Raw genomic sequence first — 15,827 nt, 5'->3', positions numbered from 1 at the left:
ATCCTCGTGAATAAAAATACTTGTCTCGCAAATATTGCTACGAAATGCCTCTTTATTCATATAATTTTGAACCAACAGTGAGATTTGTCCGTTAACAATGTTTCCCGATCGGGGCTACCAGACCCATTCTTACAGTTCGCGAATCATCATCCTGGTGAAGCTCAATCCGCGAAGATCTCGTTTGAAATACATCCACTTTCATCAAAATTTCATCCACTTGTGGTATGCCAGAGAATCTCCTGCAGTGCCACGGTACGATCCCAGGTTTTTTAGTTCGTACTCCTCACTTTCACTGCCAACTTCATACGCACTGTAACGGGCGTACCCGTAGTTGCCCTCAAAGTCTTTCATCTCGATTATTAATTCATGTGCACGAGCCGTTGTTATTTGGTGAATTCGCTCCAGGCTGAGCCAGAATTCTTTGTCGAGCTCACCGAAGCCGTCACGGTATTGCGTCCAGTTGCGGTAAAAATCAACCGAACCGTCGAATCGATGTTGCACCACGATCCATCCACCTCCAAGCTTCTCCTGTTCGCAGTACACTTGGAATGGTGCACTAGCGTTGTTAACACTGATAAGATACACTCCTGTCACATTACACGATGCATTCTTACATGATGAATAAGCTGGAAACTTGGGCGCCGGTGTTGTTGTAGTTGTTGATTCGTTTAACGAGGAGAATCCCTTGTCGTCCTGTGGTCCTTCGTTGTCCTGCGACGTGAAGTTGAACCACTTTTCACGAAACTGCTCGTGGTTGGCGCAGGCAGTTTGAATTAACGACGATTGATTCTGGAGCAGAGCCATGTTTAGGTCAACATCCTTCGTTACGCTGCCTTCCAGGCGTTGTATAGTCCACAGGAAATTATCGAACGTTTTTTCGAGGGAGGCTCCGGCTCTTTCCGTTTCCTCACGGTGTTCATTCGGTTTGAAGTGAAGTTCCAGCTTACGATCTATCTGCTCTAGTTTGGCAAGCACCATCTCCAGTACGTCTGTCGAAATCCCTGTCACAGAAGTTGTTGCAAGGGCTCCTTTCACGGTGTCGAAGCTTTCGTCAGTCGCCCTTGCGCACAGAGCAGCAGAAAACAATAGAAATGAAATAGTCAACCTCATGTTGGAAGACTGGTGGTCTTGACGCAGCACCAGGTCAACTTGACCAAAGGCAGATCGAGCCGAAACTGTGATCCAGTGCTTTTCGGCTGGAACATTTATATCAAGTCAGGGTCTGGTTTTTCTCTCAGCTCGGCGTGAGAAAATTTCGAGAACTAATGACAATGGCGTATGTGGCATCCAGTGCTGCACTTACACAAATTATGCTACATGTGTTTGCGGTCCATTTGTTTGATAGCATTGCGATGCTGGCAGGCAAGAATGTCTTAGCCTCAGGAACGGAGGCATTAGGATGATAAGCGAATGACACAGTAACCTTCTTACAGTTTCATTGAAGTTGAGCTGGCCTGCCTTGACGATGACTGTCCCCGGCAGTTCTCACGGTCCGATGCAATAGTTATCATCAGCTTCCGCCAGCACGAAACTACTGCTTGAGCGATAAGCACTACAGTTCTGATTGTTCATTGCTTTTGATGTTCATTTCCAAAATTCCAACAAAACTACAGGCAGAGTATCAAATTCACGGAGGCATATATCAAAAAAAAAAAAGCGTTTTCATTCTTCAGCCAGCTGTCTATCGTAGGTTCCAGCTGGAATATTTTAACTTTTTTTCTGAAGTCAATACTTTCACGAGCTAAAAAATAAATAACACTCAACAATTATACAAACTTCTCATTAAGCACAATATAATCTCTTTGTAATTGTGTTGCTACACTACTTAATAAAAGAAAACATTTCTTGTGCAAAACTTTCATATTAAATTCCCTAAAATACGTATAAAGCTAAATATTTCCGTTGCTTGCAGAATGAACTGTCCAGGTACATCGCTCATACTGTACGTATTTCAATTAAACCATACACAATGTACACATGATTTGCTGCCTCGCCTACCCAAATGAAGCATAGACGAGTTTATCATGAGAACCACGTCCTACTACGCTCGTAAACAGAGTGCGCTTGACCGTCCGGCTAAGATGTACACAACGAGTGACATGCCAGCAACCAGCGTGACTGGGTACATTATTTTGTTTGCTATTGTTACGCTTGCATACATTACAGGCAGCAGCACAAACAGCAGCATGAACGTACACGACCGGTACGCTTCGGCACGGATAACGACAAAACAAATAGAACTTTTACGCTTTTGACTCTGGAGCGTCTTAGCTTCGAGGAGGGGCAAGCGAGCGAGCGAGCAGGGAGTTGTGTCATCGGATCGTGCGGTCACCACCACCACCATCACCACCGATACCACCATCACGCAAAAACCACAGACGGAGAAGCACAATTACTTGGTATTTCCTTCACGTAACCGAAAACCCAATCGATATTGGTTTCGGTTATTGCTACATGACTGGCAGTGATGTCAATCCGTTCGTCACTCACTGCACCACCACCAGTGACCCTGTTTGCCTCTTTCCTGGTTCGTCTGGAGAGGAATCATCGCTAGAGACGATGCACCAGCACCGTTGCATACGCACGCCCAGTTGCAAGTTGGTTTGGTTCAATGCATGTTACAGTTTCCTCCTCCATTCCAGGAATCCAGTGGCTTGTAGGTGTTGTTTGTGGTGCTGGTGGTGGAGAAACAAGACACAAGGGGACACACAGTTCGAGTTGAAACAAAATGCAAATCGATGACCAAATGCATCACGCTGTAGCGTTCATTTCTACAACCAATGGAGGATTGCAGGACTCATCTTTTGCTGCAGACAACACAGACGATTGCTGCTGTAGCGTGCAATGGTAAGATCCTTCCTTACACTGAAACAGGTGCCCAGGGTGCCGTTCTTTCCGATTTCTAGAGATCGATAACAATGCAGAAATGCATACACTGGTCGACCGGAGTAGTGGTGGGATTAGATTACATATTTTCAAACCAAACCAGCCATATCACCTCTCGAAAGTAGTCGTCGTAGTAGTAGTTGTTGTGAAGTAGTAGCATCCAGCACACAATAAGCTTCGTTACAGCAATAGTCCGCCCGAAATGTAGGAATGCTTTTTAATTGAATAATAGTGCACGGAACGTTACGTGTTGTTACGTCACAGCACATCTCCTTTGGGGTATCTCATCCCCCCTTTTTGCGTCAGGAGGAGTGACATTCGCCGTACTGGCCCAAAAGAGAGACAGGCAGAAGTTGAGAGCATGAAATTAGATTCCTTTTCATAAACATGATTTGAAAAGTATGCTCCACATCTCGGAGTGTACAGCATCGAGACAGTACATTACATTTTAACCTTGCTTTACGGATGCAGCATGAAATGAATGCTCATTGGCTTCTTTCTCTCTCTCTCTCTGTACAATCAATGTGGAAGCTGCTCTCGAGAAAATTACCTTCATTTACTACTGTGTCATCTAAATCGTCTGAGTGTGTCTGTGTTTGTTTCCACGAGCCGAATTCCACGAACCCAGAGATCAGGATATCATCCGGAGCAACCTATGAACATGATGCTGATGATGATGATGGCGATGTGAGCACGCGATCGCTTTGGCCGGATGCCCGAAACATAAGCCTCCAGTGTCTCCAATGTTTATGTTACCAGACTCCATGTGAGTGTGCGTGGATCCGTGGGATGGCATTTTCCTTTTCCGCGGCAACACATCCGCACAAATGGTAAACAAACATCGGAAACCAACGAAACTGAGCCACCGTGCCACAGGGGAGCATGCTGCTGCTGCGGCGGTGTAGGGGACGGGGATATTTTTGGCAAAAGCACTCCCGGGCACCCGGTTCTATTGTATGGAACAGAGGGCAGAGGGTAGTGGGAGATGAAATGGAATCGCGGAGTGCACGCTCGTATGAAATTATAAATAAGTCATTAAAATAACATTACTTTTCTCCTTTTGTGGCGGTCCCTACGAGACAGAGATCCTGGTTCCAGCTGGAGCTACGTATTCGAATGGGGGGACTCCTGAGCAGCGAGTGCGTGTGCAGAGGAGTAAAGGGGAGGGAGAGACGTCTTCCATTCGAATGACAACAACAGAGACACGCTGCCTGTTTCGCTTGCGGCCAATCTTCGGTAGCGTCTTGGGTTTCCTTCACCTCAGTTCCTGTGAATCAACGCAGAGACGACATCGCCATGCTGCTTGTTGTTGGTTTCTATTTCATCTTTCGGAGGCTGTGACCACCCCCGGGGGGAAAATGGTACCCGCCCGGTGATGGTTCGTAATTTGAGCGAATCATGCAACCAGGGGGGATGTAGTGCCGGTAGCGCCCCCGGATTCTGTTCGGAAGCCTTTAGTAGTACACCTGGAACTGGCCTCTTCCGTGATTTCCCGGTACAGTTCGGTTCCTGCACTCCTTCTTGGTTGGGGAGAGTTCTTATGGGCCGCCGGCTAGGGAGATATTATTAAATATGCTTCTGTGTCTGTGGTCTAGCTGGAACCGGTGATGGTCGGTCTAGTCTTACCAGCCGGCAGGCCTCGAATTCGATTCCGGTTTGGGACGTATTGCTTTGCTGGCCTTTCTTTTTTGGGGCATCCTGTTTTTTTCGAAGGAAATTCAATCATTTGACATACTTCTCGAGACTGAGATTGTGTTGTAATGGAATCTGCATAATATGGTGGAATAAACAATTTCTGAGGTTAACATGGTTTGCAATGACCGTTCTGTTTTATTACAAATTCTTGGACTTAGTTCTGATTCATATTTGCTACAAAGTTCCTTTTAGTTTAATCATCAGTGCCACGTTTGTTTATTTTTTTTGCTATAATACGACGATTAAAGGATCTTTTATGCCGTAATTCATCTATTCCTAATAAAGAGGATTGTTCTTGGTCTCTGCAGAGTCCCTAAGATGTATTCTCCTAATAGTTTGTCTCATACTTAATTAAATCATGCTTCATGTGTTTGTGGTCTACCCGTCCGATAGACGATTGGATAGAGATGCTACTGGGAGCAAGCTTAGCCTCTGAAAAGGAAACATTTGGTTGATAAGCCATTTGCAGGTGAGTGGCTTTATTAAATTTGCTTTTTCACACCAAACACTAACCAGTGCCGGTTTTTGTGGTCAGAAAGGTAAAGGCAATTCCAAAACTGGTCGCCGCGCTGGGAATACGAAATTATGAAGATCCATTGCCAAAAACCCGACAATGGAGGTGTAGGGTTTCAGTTGAGCTCGTCCCTTTGGACGAGACGACGGCCTACTCCGTCGCTTTAGGCTGGCTCGGAAGACCGCTGACGATGACGCTGGGTCGTGACAACGACCGTTACCTTTGTCCTAAGAAGGACATTCACTGCTTGTCCCCAGTGCAAGGGAGTTTAGTCGTGAAAACGACTATACACTGCTTGTCCCCAGTGTCGGGAATCCTGCCGTGAAAACGGCATTCACTGTTTATCCCCAGTGCACGGGAAGTTAGTCGTGAAAACGACTATACACTGCTTGTCCCCAGTGTCGGGATGGTTGCCGTAACAACGGCAGTTCTAGAGTGGAGAAGAAGCGCCTCTATATTCAGTTAATCAAGCTATCAACTTGAATGCTGTTTTCTATCTCGAATTTATTATTCAACATGACCCGGCATGCCATGTTTGGCCTTCATGCCTCGTTTGCGATGTTTAGTTTCTCATTCCAATTATCGCAGCCTACTAAGATTTTTTTTACTAATCCTCAGCTTTCGATCCCGCCTACTATAACCGCGAAAATATAGTTTCTCGAACAGGAGGCGCCAGGTAACCAGTAGATATGCTTTCAGGGGTTTGTAATTGAAATATCGGTAAAAAACTCATATCTACATCTGTACCTTAGTGTTGTAATACGGATTTAAGTTGCATAATATCTCAAGAATCTCAAACTCCATTATGTGGTGTATGTTGAAAAGTGAAAAGCCGGGAAAAGTTTACGCTTCGTGTGGCAGGCATAATCGCATAAAAGTTTATACCGAAACGTCAACTGCAATTACATTCGTGCACCTGCAATTACACTATGCTATTACATCAATTACATGTGTTTTTTGCCACAAAAAAACATAAATCGACGAGATAAGTTGATTTCTGAACATCTTCTTTTATATTTTAAGATGTTTTTACTGTATATTAGCGATTGTAGAACATTCAATTCATCATAACGCTACGCTTCATGTTGGTGCTGTGTTTAAGCTTGCTTTTACGCTCGGATTTACGCTCCGCGGGCCTATAATCTTTTTGACATAAGTATAATCTTTTTGGCATTACACTCTGAGTTTATACGAGAGTTTACGCTTCATGTATCCCCGGCTAAAAAAAAAAAAATTTCATTCATTTTTTCGAACACTACTGTCATTGCAGATATATCACCAATCATCAATTCCAACATGCGCATAGAATAAAATTACATAGAATATACAATTAAGGATCAAACTTATCATAAAAATACACCGTGGACCTTAGATCGAAATAAATAGAAATACAATGCTGATTGTTTTTTTTAAACATATATAAGGACGGACGAGCCGTATGTTTTACAATGATTGTTGTTTTTCTCTATAATTGCAGAATTCTCCAGACTACATGCACCATCAGCAGTGAAATTTTCCTACGAGCACAAACATGATGAAAACAATTTGAAGATCATAAAGCGACACTGAAGCGAGGACTTCTTCAATCCGCACGCAACCTTTATGCGTCTTTTATGGATGACGCGTCACAGAATCCACCATAAGACATCACACTCATGCAGAGTCAGAGTCAGAATCCGGTCCTGTCCGTTCCTTCTTGATGCAGATCTACTTCATCAAAAGACCGAAACCATCTAAAAGGGATCCTCACCCTTGAGAGAACCTCACCGTCGACACGTGACACGCGTGAGCTTACAGGGGATGCACACAGGCCGGGCTTCTGATGGATCGGACATTGTCGGGCTGGACATTGTTTGAATATGTCACAGTTGAGCTGGAGTTAGAGTTCTCGGATTCCCCTTCGGCCACTCGGTAAGGGACCGGTGAAGTGAAGCTTATAATCTCTCACCGCATGAGCTCTCGCACCGACTGGGAATGCGCCGCTTCCATTAACCTGATGGAGGTTCGGGTGACAGAGAACCCACTGCACGCCCGCGGCCCTCACCATTAGCCCAATGAGGCCAACTGAACAGCAGCAGCAACAGCAGCTCTAGGACAGCCAAGGGTTTTACGAGCGGTAGCGACATTAAACCGACGAGCCAGCGAGCAGCCAGCACATTCCCGGTGGTTTTGCAACCTGGTGCCGTACCGTACCGGGCGACATAAATTATGTACTCATAGGTAACCTCACAACCCACCTTCAGCACCTTTCTGTCTCGGCGTTCGCGTCCGCGCTAATCTATGCCCGATTTCGGGGACACATTACATGGTGCATGGTCCTCCGGTTCGCTTCACTTCATTCGTGATGGCACTTTCGGGGGGCCCGCGGTTCGTGTCCTCCCCCCTTTTCCATCTCTGTTTTGTTTAACGGACCCATAAAATGCGCCTGGCACAAGAACGCGAATACATCATGTGAGCGCGGGTTGCGAGTCGTGTCGTGTTTATCCTTTTTCGGATACCAGGTAGCACCCGCTCCGAAGTCTGTCTGCCATTGCTAACCGGTTGCTACCTTGTCAGAGTGGCAGCAGGGTGGCAAAGTTATTACTTGGCTTTACTTGAGCTTTACCTGGGCGCGCGCGCGCGACCCAAATAGCGATCGAGAGGTGAGCTGGAGACGGAGTAGCATTCGAGCATCGAGCGCTGCATAGTTTTGTTTGGCAAAAAAAAAACCGAAACAAAAGCGACCGACGAGCGCACACGGAGGTGCATATCGCGTATATGCTTTCGCCTCAATAAGGACAAACAATCCATTCGAGCAGCAGTAGGAGCAGGAGCAGCAGGAGCAGCAGGTGTGTGTTTCGAAGTATCCAGAGACCGAATGGACTTTGGGTTTGACGCAGTACAGTACAGCTTTCTTGCCTTGCCCTACTCTACTTGGCAGCATAAATGGCAACATTGGCGGTATTGTAATGCTGATAGAACTGCCACTGATGCTGCCGTTCGAAGGTGAGTAGGTGGGTGGAATTCAGGGGGGGGGGGGGGAAATGAAGATACACCGCTTGACAAAGTGTTGCTGGTTTTCTTGAGCGAGAAGAGCGCTTGCATTTGTATCGCTATGCGTTGGTAAAATGTTTGATGATTAATTAGAAGAAAATAAATGTTTAAAAATGAAAAAAATACAATTGTGAGCATTTTTTTTCAACATTTCAACATTTATTTTACCATTTACATTTCTATTACAGATCCCAGAAACTATGCAATTTTACCGGTTACCTGGCGCCTCCATAACTGGCGCCTCCAATCCACTGTAAAAATTACTAGGCCGATTGATTTGAAATTTTTAACAAATATTCTATACACTCTTTGTCAGGTAGCCCCGTCGAATTTTCTTAGTAATTGTTGGTACTTTTTTTTAAATAATTATGTAAAACTCGTTTTCTTACCAAAATCGTAAATAGTATTACTTTTTCAACATTAAAAATTTGCCAAAAATTGAAAAATAGGAAATTCATCGGGGCTATCTAGATAAACTTATAATCTATCAAAATAATATATTGTATTTTCTTATGAGATCACGCAGCTACGATGGGCACAGGAAAAGGTATCTTTTGGAAGACACAACTGCCTAAATTTGATTCCATGGATGAAATTTATAATAAATCTTCTTTATCATAGATTCAAATATTCTTCAAATTTTGTAGTTTAACATGTCATTTACTAGAAAAGTAATAGCTGCGGCACAAAAAATCATCAAACGGGCCTTTTTTTGGCCTATAATTACTGAAGCCCCACTTAAGTGCTTTTGAGAAATATTTTATAGTAAACCATAAATTATTTGAGAAATTAATTAAATAAATTATATCTAAGTCCATTTGCATTAGCTACATTCGGTTGGATTCACCACAAGCAACAGCTTGATAGCTATCAACAACCAATGGCACTGTAGCGTCTTGTTATGCTACCACTTTGTCCCCGAGTGTTTGTGTCCTAGATAGACAAACGTGCACCGACACGACACCCCGTATGCACATACACAAACGCACACACCAGGTATAGCGTGTCGAGTCACATTTTGCTTTTATTATTCATTATTATAATGAGGCAGAAAAAGAAGCATATAACATTTTGATGATACAACAATACCCTTTTATCATTCATTTTCATCCCCTTCCTTTGAGCGAGCGTGCCATTTCCCGGGGAATCATTGTCCCCACGCGCGGGCGTGAGTCTTTACCGGGCTCCCAGTCACCCATCCCACCCATCCCACGTACGCACCATTACTGGTGTGATGGGATCGGGCTACCATTCGGTGCCATCAGGCGGCACAGCGGCGGTAGCATCACTCATAAACATTGTTTGCATAAACCCCATCTCCGTGGTTCCTTTAAAATTTATCTCCCTAACCCTCGCACCAGCAGCTGCTCCACTGTTGTTTTTGTGCCTCTCCGTTACATTGGCAAGGCGACATGGTAAGATATGTTGTCCCTCGGCGCAGTTCTTTTCGCACCCGAAGCTTCCTTCCACTGGTGAGACTTTATTGTCCTTTACGACCTCATCGGTAGCAGTCCAAGGTAGTGCCAGTGATGCTGGTACAAAAGAGAGAGAGAGAGAGAGAGAGAGAGAGAGAGCGATGGGCTGCTACGGTACGCGACAGAAGACAGACAGTCCGCAGTAGCAGCAGCAGCAGCATCTTGAATTCAACGCGCTCCGCTTCCCTTTTTCTTTCGGTTCGGTTATGAAATCTGAATGCATAATCTTGAAGCATGATTTGCAACCGGCATCATCCGTTCGCCCGTTGTTATCATCTGTCTTCTGTGTGTGTTGGAAACAAAAAGAAAAGAAAAAAAACGACGAAAGGAAAAGAAAAGCGTCTTTCAAGCGAATAGGGAGGGCAGGAAAAATGCTTTATTCTTCCCATTTTCCGCTCCCACATTTTCCACGGGCGCTCAGCTGATAGATTTCAGCCCGGTATGTCAGCGTCATCAACGGGGCGGGGTGGTTGCCTTTGAAAGGATCCCTTTTGCTCTGCTGGTGGTGGTGCGTTCCTTTTCAGCTTTCAGCTTTCATTCAAATCTTTTATTTTCCCCGCGCTCGCACACCAGGCGCTCGCGTATGCTTTCCCGGGAATGTGATGCATCTGATTTTGCCATTAATGGAATGGCAGGTCAAAAGGGGCGAACGGCTCCGGGCTCACGCATCGCTTTGCATTCGTTCCGCAGCTTCCCTTTTTCTAGAAGGGAATCCCTTGGATTTGCATTTCACTTGATGGCATGGCGTCACTGTTTTTGAAGCGACAACAATGTCTTGCTCAGGTTGTTCAACGACTCTTCTCGCATCGTTTCGAGTGCATTTGGGAGTTTGAGTTCGGATTTGAATCCGAAGTTGGGTTGCTAAATCGATGCTTCTGAGTTCTCTTGCATTCTATCGCGCTTTAGCTTTGAAACAATCGGACAAATCCACCGGGAAGGTTTAATTAACAAACGGGGCGCTTCTTTTATGCTGTTTGCGTCGATAATGCTGCAATGTACCGACGGTTAGAGGAAGACGCCACAAAAGGATGAAGAAAAGGATACACGGCGATGTCGCTCGGTTACAGACTGCACTCCAATGCCATTATGTGGCTCTTGGAGACCAGCATGAGACGGCGAGCTGGCGCAGAAGTAGTCAATATGCGCGACAACAAGCACCATCACAGGGGATACCCATATGGGCGATGGTTTGTTTGCGGTTTTAGCTAGATTGAAGATAAAGACACAGCTTTGCCGGGCGCAACAAAGCCCAGCTGAGCTTCTGCAGCTCTCTTTCCCTCTCTCTGTCTCTCTCTCTTTCTCATCAGTTTATTGTTGCTAAACGCAATGCAATGCCTGTTGGGATAGGAGGCACGTTTCCATCATTGTGGATGTGTGAGTATGTCTATGACTTTTGTTTGAAAAGCTCTCGCTCTTTGTCGCTCGGCTCGGTGAAAACACTTCAGACACTCGGTACACACATGCACACGAGAGGAGGGAGACGGGGGGGAACCTTTTGACATGAGATCAGTCCAGCATGCACCAGCTCATTTCATCTTCTGCCAGCACGAGCACGAGTGTGTGGAAAGGAGGAGAAGGAGGCAAACATTGAAGATGATGTGGATATTGGCTTGATTTCAATAATACCGGCGCTCGCCCGTTGGGAGGGGGTTGAGTGGCTGGATTTGTTATTTAAATCCTGCCACTCATTCGACCTGCGAGCTGTCTATTATTTTAATTTCATTTGATGTCCCCTAAGGCGCATTTTTGCGACGGTTACCTGACAGGCGCCTCCATTGGCTGCTTATTGATTAGATCTTTTTCAAAAGGTGCTCCTCTAGTGTTGATGTTAGCTTCAAGCACATTCCGATAGTTTAACTGATTAAAAATGAGGATCAATGTAGTCTATGGAGTCGGATCGAGGAACAATACAGTGATTGTTGACTTGTGAAGAACCGGAAGCTCATGCTGGAACACAATTGACAGAGCGCTTGATGCTTGGTTTTGAATGAAATAAAATATTTCATTAGTTCCAGTTTCCACTTGTGCAACATAAATCATCGTACAGCGTGGCAATGTAGAGCATATACTACAGAAGGCAGAGGTTTACCGCAATCATACCCACAGAAACTAATTAATTCTCTCCATTTTCCCATCCCCAAAAAAGAATGATGACATTCCGCATCTTTCCATCATGAAGGCATCTGTACGCCTTCAACAACAGCAGCAGCAGCACCAGCAGCACCAGTAGCAACATCATCAACCTTGCCAATGTCAACGTCCATCAACTGGACATTCACTTTTCGTTTCAGATTCAACGAAATTCGTTCCATTACTTGGCCTCCTCCAACCCCCCCCACGCTTCCCACCTCGGAATGCACATTGCACATCCGAGTGCATCCGAAACTTGTCAGTTTTGTGGCTTTTGTGGAAGGCAGTTAGCAGCGAGAGGGTGGCGGATCCTAGACGGACACATGCGTCCGATGCTCCGAGATGCGAGTCAATTTACATCCGAATTCCGTGGGTGAAATACCGGTGAGTGACCATTGCTTGTAAGGCTGACTAGCTGGCGGTTGTGGTTTCCGGTGGATGGACCAGCAAGAATTCTTAATTTTCGTAAAACTTTCATCCCTCGCATCCCCTCGCAGGAGCACGTCCCGAGCAGGTGATTATGGTGGATGCGAAGGTGACCAGTCGAGAGCCACGGAATTCCGATGATGATGGCGTGTGTTGTGCCTGATGGCTAGAGGACAATCCAGAGCAAGAGACGTGATGGTATAGGGGTGTATATGGACAAGCACACAATGTGTATTGTAGTGACTAGGAGGCCTAACCGGTTAGCCGGAAGACGATGATGGCGGGAACCGACGTGGATGGATATGTGACTTTCCAAAACCCAATCGACCGAAGGTTTGTCCTCGTTTGCGGTTTTGCACCAGAATCCAGAGGGTCATGTGACCGATATGCAGTGTGCTGTGCGATCGTGGGAGTGATGGGAAGAGTGCGTATTGCACCCTTTTGTTCCCTTGCAGGCAGACGGTGCACAGTGGGAGAATGGAGGGTGATGGATCTCTTAAAATGGTTATCAAAATATTTGCTTTTATTACCATGTTCCCTAGAAATGATTCAGTGAAGCTCTACCTGAGATTGGTTTTGAAATTTCTCTTTATGATCAGGGACGAGATAGTTTTTAAATGCTGATGAATGTATGAATTTTTGAAGATGTTGAACTGTATGCTCATGTACAACACTTATTGAATAACATATTTGATTGTCTTCAAATCAACGAAAGAGATTTAAATTCTGAACAGTCCAGAAACAGTGTACAGAATGAGCACTTTGAAGAGCAAGCATCAATCAATCAATAAAAATAACAATTTTAAAGGTTAAAATTAATAAATTAATCCGTGTTCTACCTCGATCGATAAATGATTAATAAAATTAACAAAACAGAGGACGATGCCTGAAATGTTCTACATTTAATCACAATAGCGATTCCAGGTGTAGTGTTTAGATGCTTGTAATATGATAAAGGTAGTTGAGAGGTGTTACGTGAGCCGGTGAGCTTGAAGATGCTAACAGTCCTACTAGCGAACGGAGGAGGAGAGGTTTCGAGTTCAGATTTCAATAGGTTCATGCGATACTCGGTCTAAGCGAAGTGGCTTCTTTATTCTATGCTATTTAGTTCAAGAAGATATTAAATAACTGGAAAGTTTTCATTTTCTCAAAATAGAATGATCTTACCATCTGGGTGAAGCTTTTCTTTAAGCGGTTTTTTTTGTTTTAGATTTTATTTTTAACTAATCTTGCTTAAAATGTGAATTATAAATCAAAACGAGTCACATAGCATCAAATCGACGAAATGATTATTACATTTTCATATATTAGCTCTTCTTATCGCACGTATAAGTTTTAATTAAATATTTTTACTATACGTTTAATCAAATCTTGTTCTTAAATTTTCAAGTAACCAGTTTAAATAGTAAACTAGAAAGCATGACAATTTTGACGATTTGTGACTCCTACAATCCACCACCAATACTCCCGTAGATGTACCGGCGTCTACGCATCGGCGATTCCAGCGAACGCCCCGAAACAACGCCTGACGACTGGCGTGTGCCCCGTACGCCCGGCGCGTAGTTTTGGGGCGGATGCATGGATGGTACATAGTTTGCATACTTCGCGTAGCCGCGAGTACAGCGTACGGTGGTATCCGGGGTTGGCTCACGACTTCCGGTACCGGTTAAGTGAAATTTCATACGCAAAGTTGCTGGTGCCGTTGATGCTGGGCCACACCGACTGGGACCGGAAGGGCGAGAGTGCCATTATCAGTGCGCCCTCTCCTCCAAGGCAAACTTTCTTCATTACGATCGTACCGCTGCTTCGAAGGTTCGTAAATCCGGGGCCAAAGATGGGGAGCGTCCGGTGGTGCATCCGAAAGGCATCAGGTGAATCTCCGAGGTTCAGATTGTTGCGGAACAATATCTCGGCAGTAGTTATGCTTTCGCTCCGGTACGCCGGTGTGCGGTTGCCTCCGTTTGCGCTCCTGTGCGCCCCAGTTCGTCTTCGGTTCGTCTGCCAATAATTCCCGATTGCCGCTGGAGCATCGTGCAGGAGGATGCCACAGTGCAATACATTCTAGTTGTGGTTGTGGCTCCGAATGTTTGATAAATCATTTAGCGTCATACTTGATGCAGTTTGTAATAGTTTTGCGATTCGATGCATAACTTCTGCACTGTTTTGTAACGATTTCAATAAAGAAGCTTGGGCTGGCGGGTGTATTTCTATCATCAAAGTCATTCTTTTTTGTTCTAGCGTATGATAGAGCGCCGCGTAGTAATGCAATTACTATCAAAAATCCACGTTCACACTTTTCATTAGCTCCACAATTGACTATCTCGCGGCATGGTACCTCTTTGTGAAAAAGAAATGAAAATCAGACACCTCGGCCTCGGATCGGTACTGCACTGAACTGAAGCTCAACTTTCTCGCTCCACCAGAATCACAAATCATCTCGTGGACAGTTTGTTTGCGACCAACACAGAGCAGTGCAGCGGTTGTTGATGTGGAAGTGTTGTGTGAATTGTTCCGTGAGCGTGATCGAGGTTCTTGTGGAACAGTGGAGCCCTTTTCCAGCGTCCACTCGTCACTCGTATCCTCACCTCCCGGGGGGGCGTGAACTTATGAGCACTTTAAATGCTGATGAGGACCAGGAAGCACAGCATATGGGCCCGGGGATTCGCCTCGCTTCTGCTGCTGCTGGAACGACGCGACGCTTTCGTTGTTTCCAATTTAGAATGTGAAGCAGTTATGCAGGAACGGCATAACTGGGAAAGCGGTTTTTGTTTTGCATTCCAGCAACCCCAAACATCGGTGCCATCGGAGCACATCGGAGGTTCGCCGGTTGACTGGTTGGCAAATTGTTTTTTTTTCTCGTTCTCTCTCTCTCTCTCTCTCTCGCCGCGATCGAAACTCCAAAAAAGTGCCAGATGATGAAGGGTTATTCTGTGGGAGGAAAATGGTGCCGGACGGCCCCCGGATGTGCTCATCGCAGCGTGAAGGTGTGCGGTGCAGTTGATTCGACGTCGTTACACGATGAGTTTTGTCACCAACCGTTTCCCATCGTTAAGCTCCGGTCCGGACCAGCCACGGCGACAAGCGCCAGCCAGTTCCGCCAGCAACATGTCCTGGAGTGGGACTGTTGTTCTCCTGCATTTTCGTCCATGCGCCCATGCGCCCGCTTCGAACATGGTCCATTTAATTTAGAGCGCTTGTTCCGATGCTTTATTGTTGCTGACGAGCGACTTTCGTTCCGTTCGGCCGCGAAGAGTTGGAAAAACTAGAAGTTTCCGGGGGCTATGAGTGGTGATGGTGGTGGTGCGATTCTCACATGCTGATGGAAAAATCATTAACAAAAAAAAAAAACACACACACAAACTATTCTCCAACACCAAGCACGAAAAACATGAGGCCATAACAGGCTCCAACTAACACTGGTACTGGGCTTCCCCAAGAACCGAAACGTGCCTTATCGAACAGGCACAACAACGCCAACGGTGCCGTGCCAACAGCATCGGGGAAATGGTTTTCCGTTTTGTGATTATTGTTTACTGCTTCTATTACGGTCACTGTTACTAGGCGCGTTCGCATCCGGCCTTTACTGCTGCAATTAATAGTGGCTGTACGATGCAGCAGCAGCAGCAGCAGTAGCGCCATTTTCTGCATGTAATTTGTGCGAGGGACAA

General features: G+C 45.4%; 1 protein-coding gene across 1 annotated transcript; it reads right to left on the bottom strand.

The window, feature by feature from the left end:
• Positions 1-201: 201 nt before the first annotated feature.
• LOC126576025 (angiopoietin-related protein 1-like) lies at positions 202-978 on the bottom strand. The gene has a single exon (XM_050237097.1). The coding sequence runs from the start codon at positions 976-978 to the stop codon at positions 202-204; it is 777 nt and encodes a 258-aa protein (XP_050093054.1).
• Positions 979-15,827: the final 14,849 nt, after the last annotated feature.

This window comes from Anopheles aquasalis, chromosome 2, assembly GCF_943734665.1.
Source record: "Anopheles aquasalis chromosome 2, idAnoAquaMG_Q_19, whole genome shotgun sequence".
Lineage (NCBI taxonomy): Eukaryota > Metazoa > Arthropoda > Insecta > Diptera > Culicidae > Anopheles > Anopheles aquasalis.
Note: the sequence above shows the minus strand (reverse complement) of the source record. Positions and strands in the feature narration are given on the sequence as shown.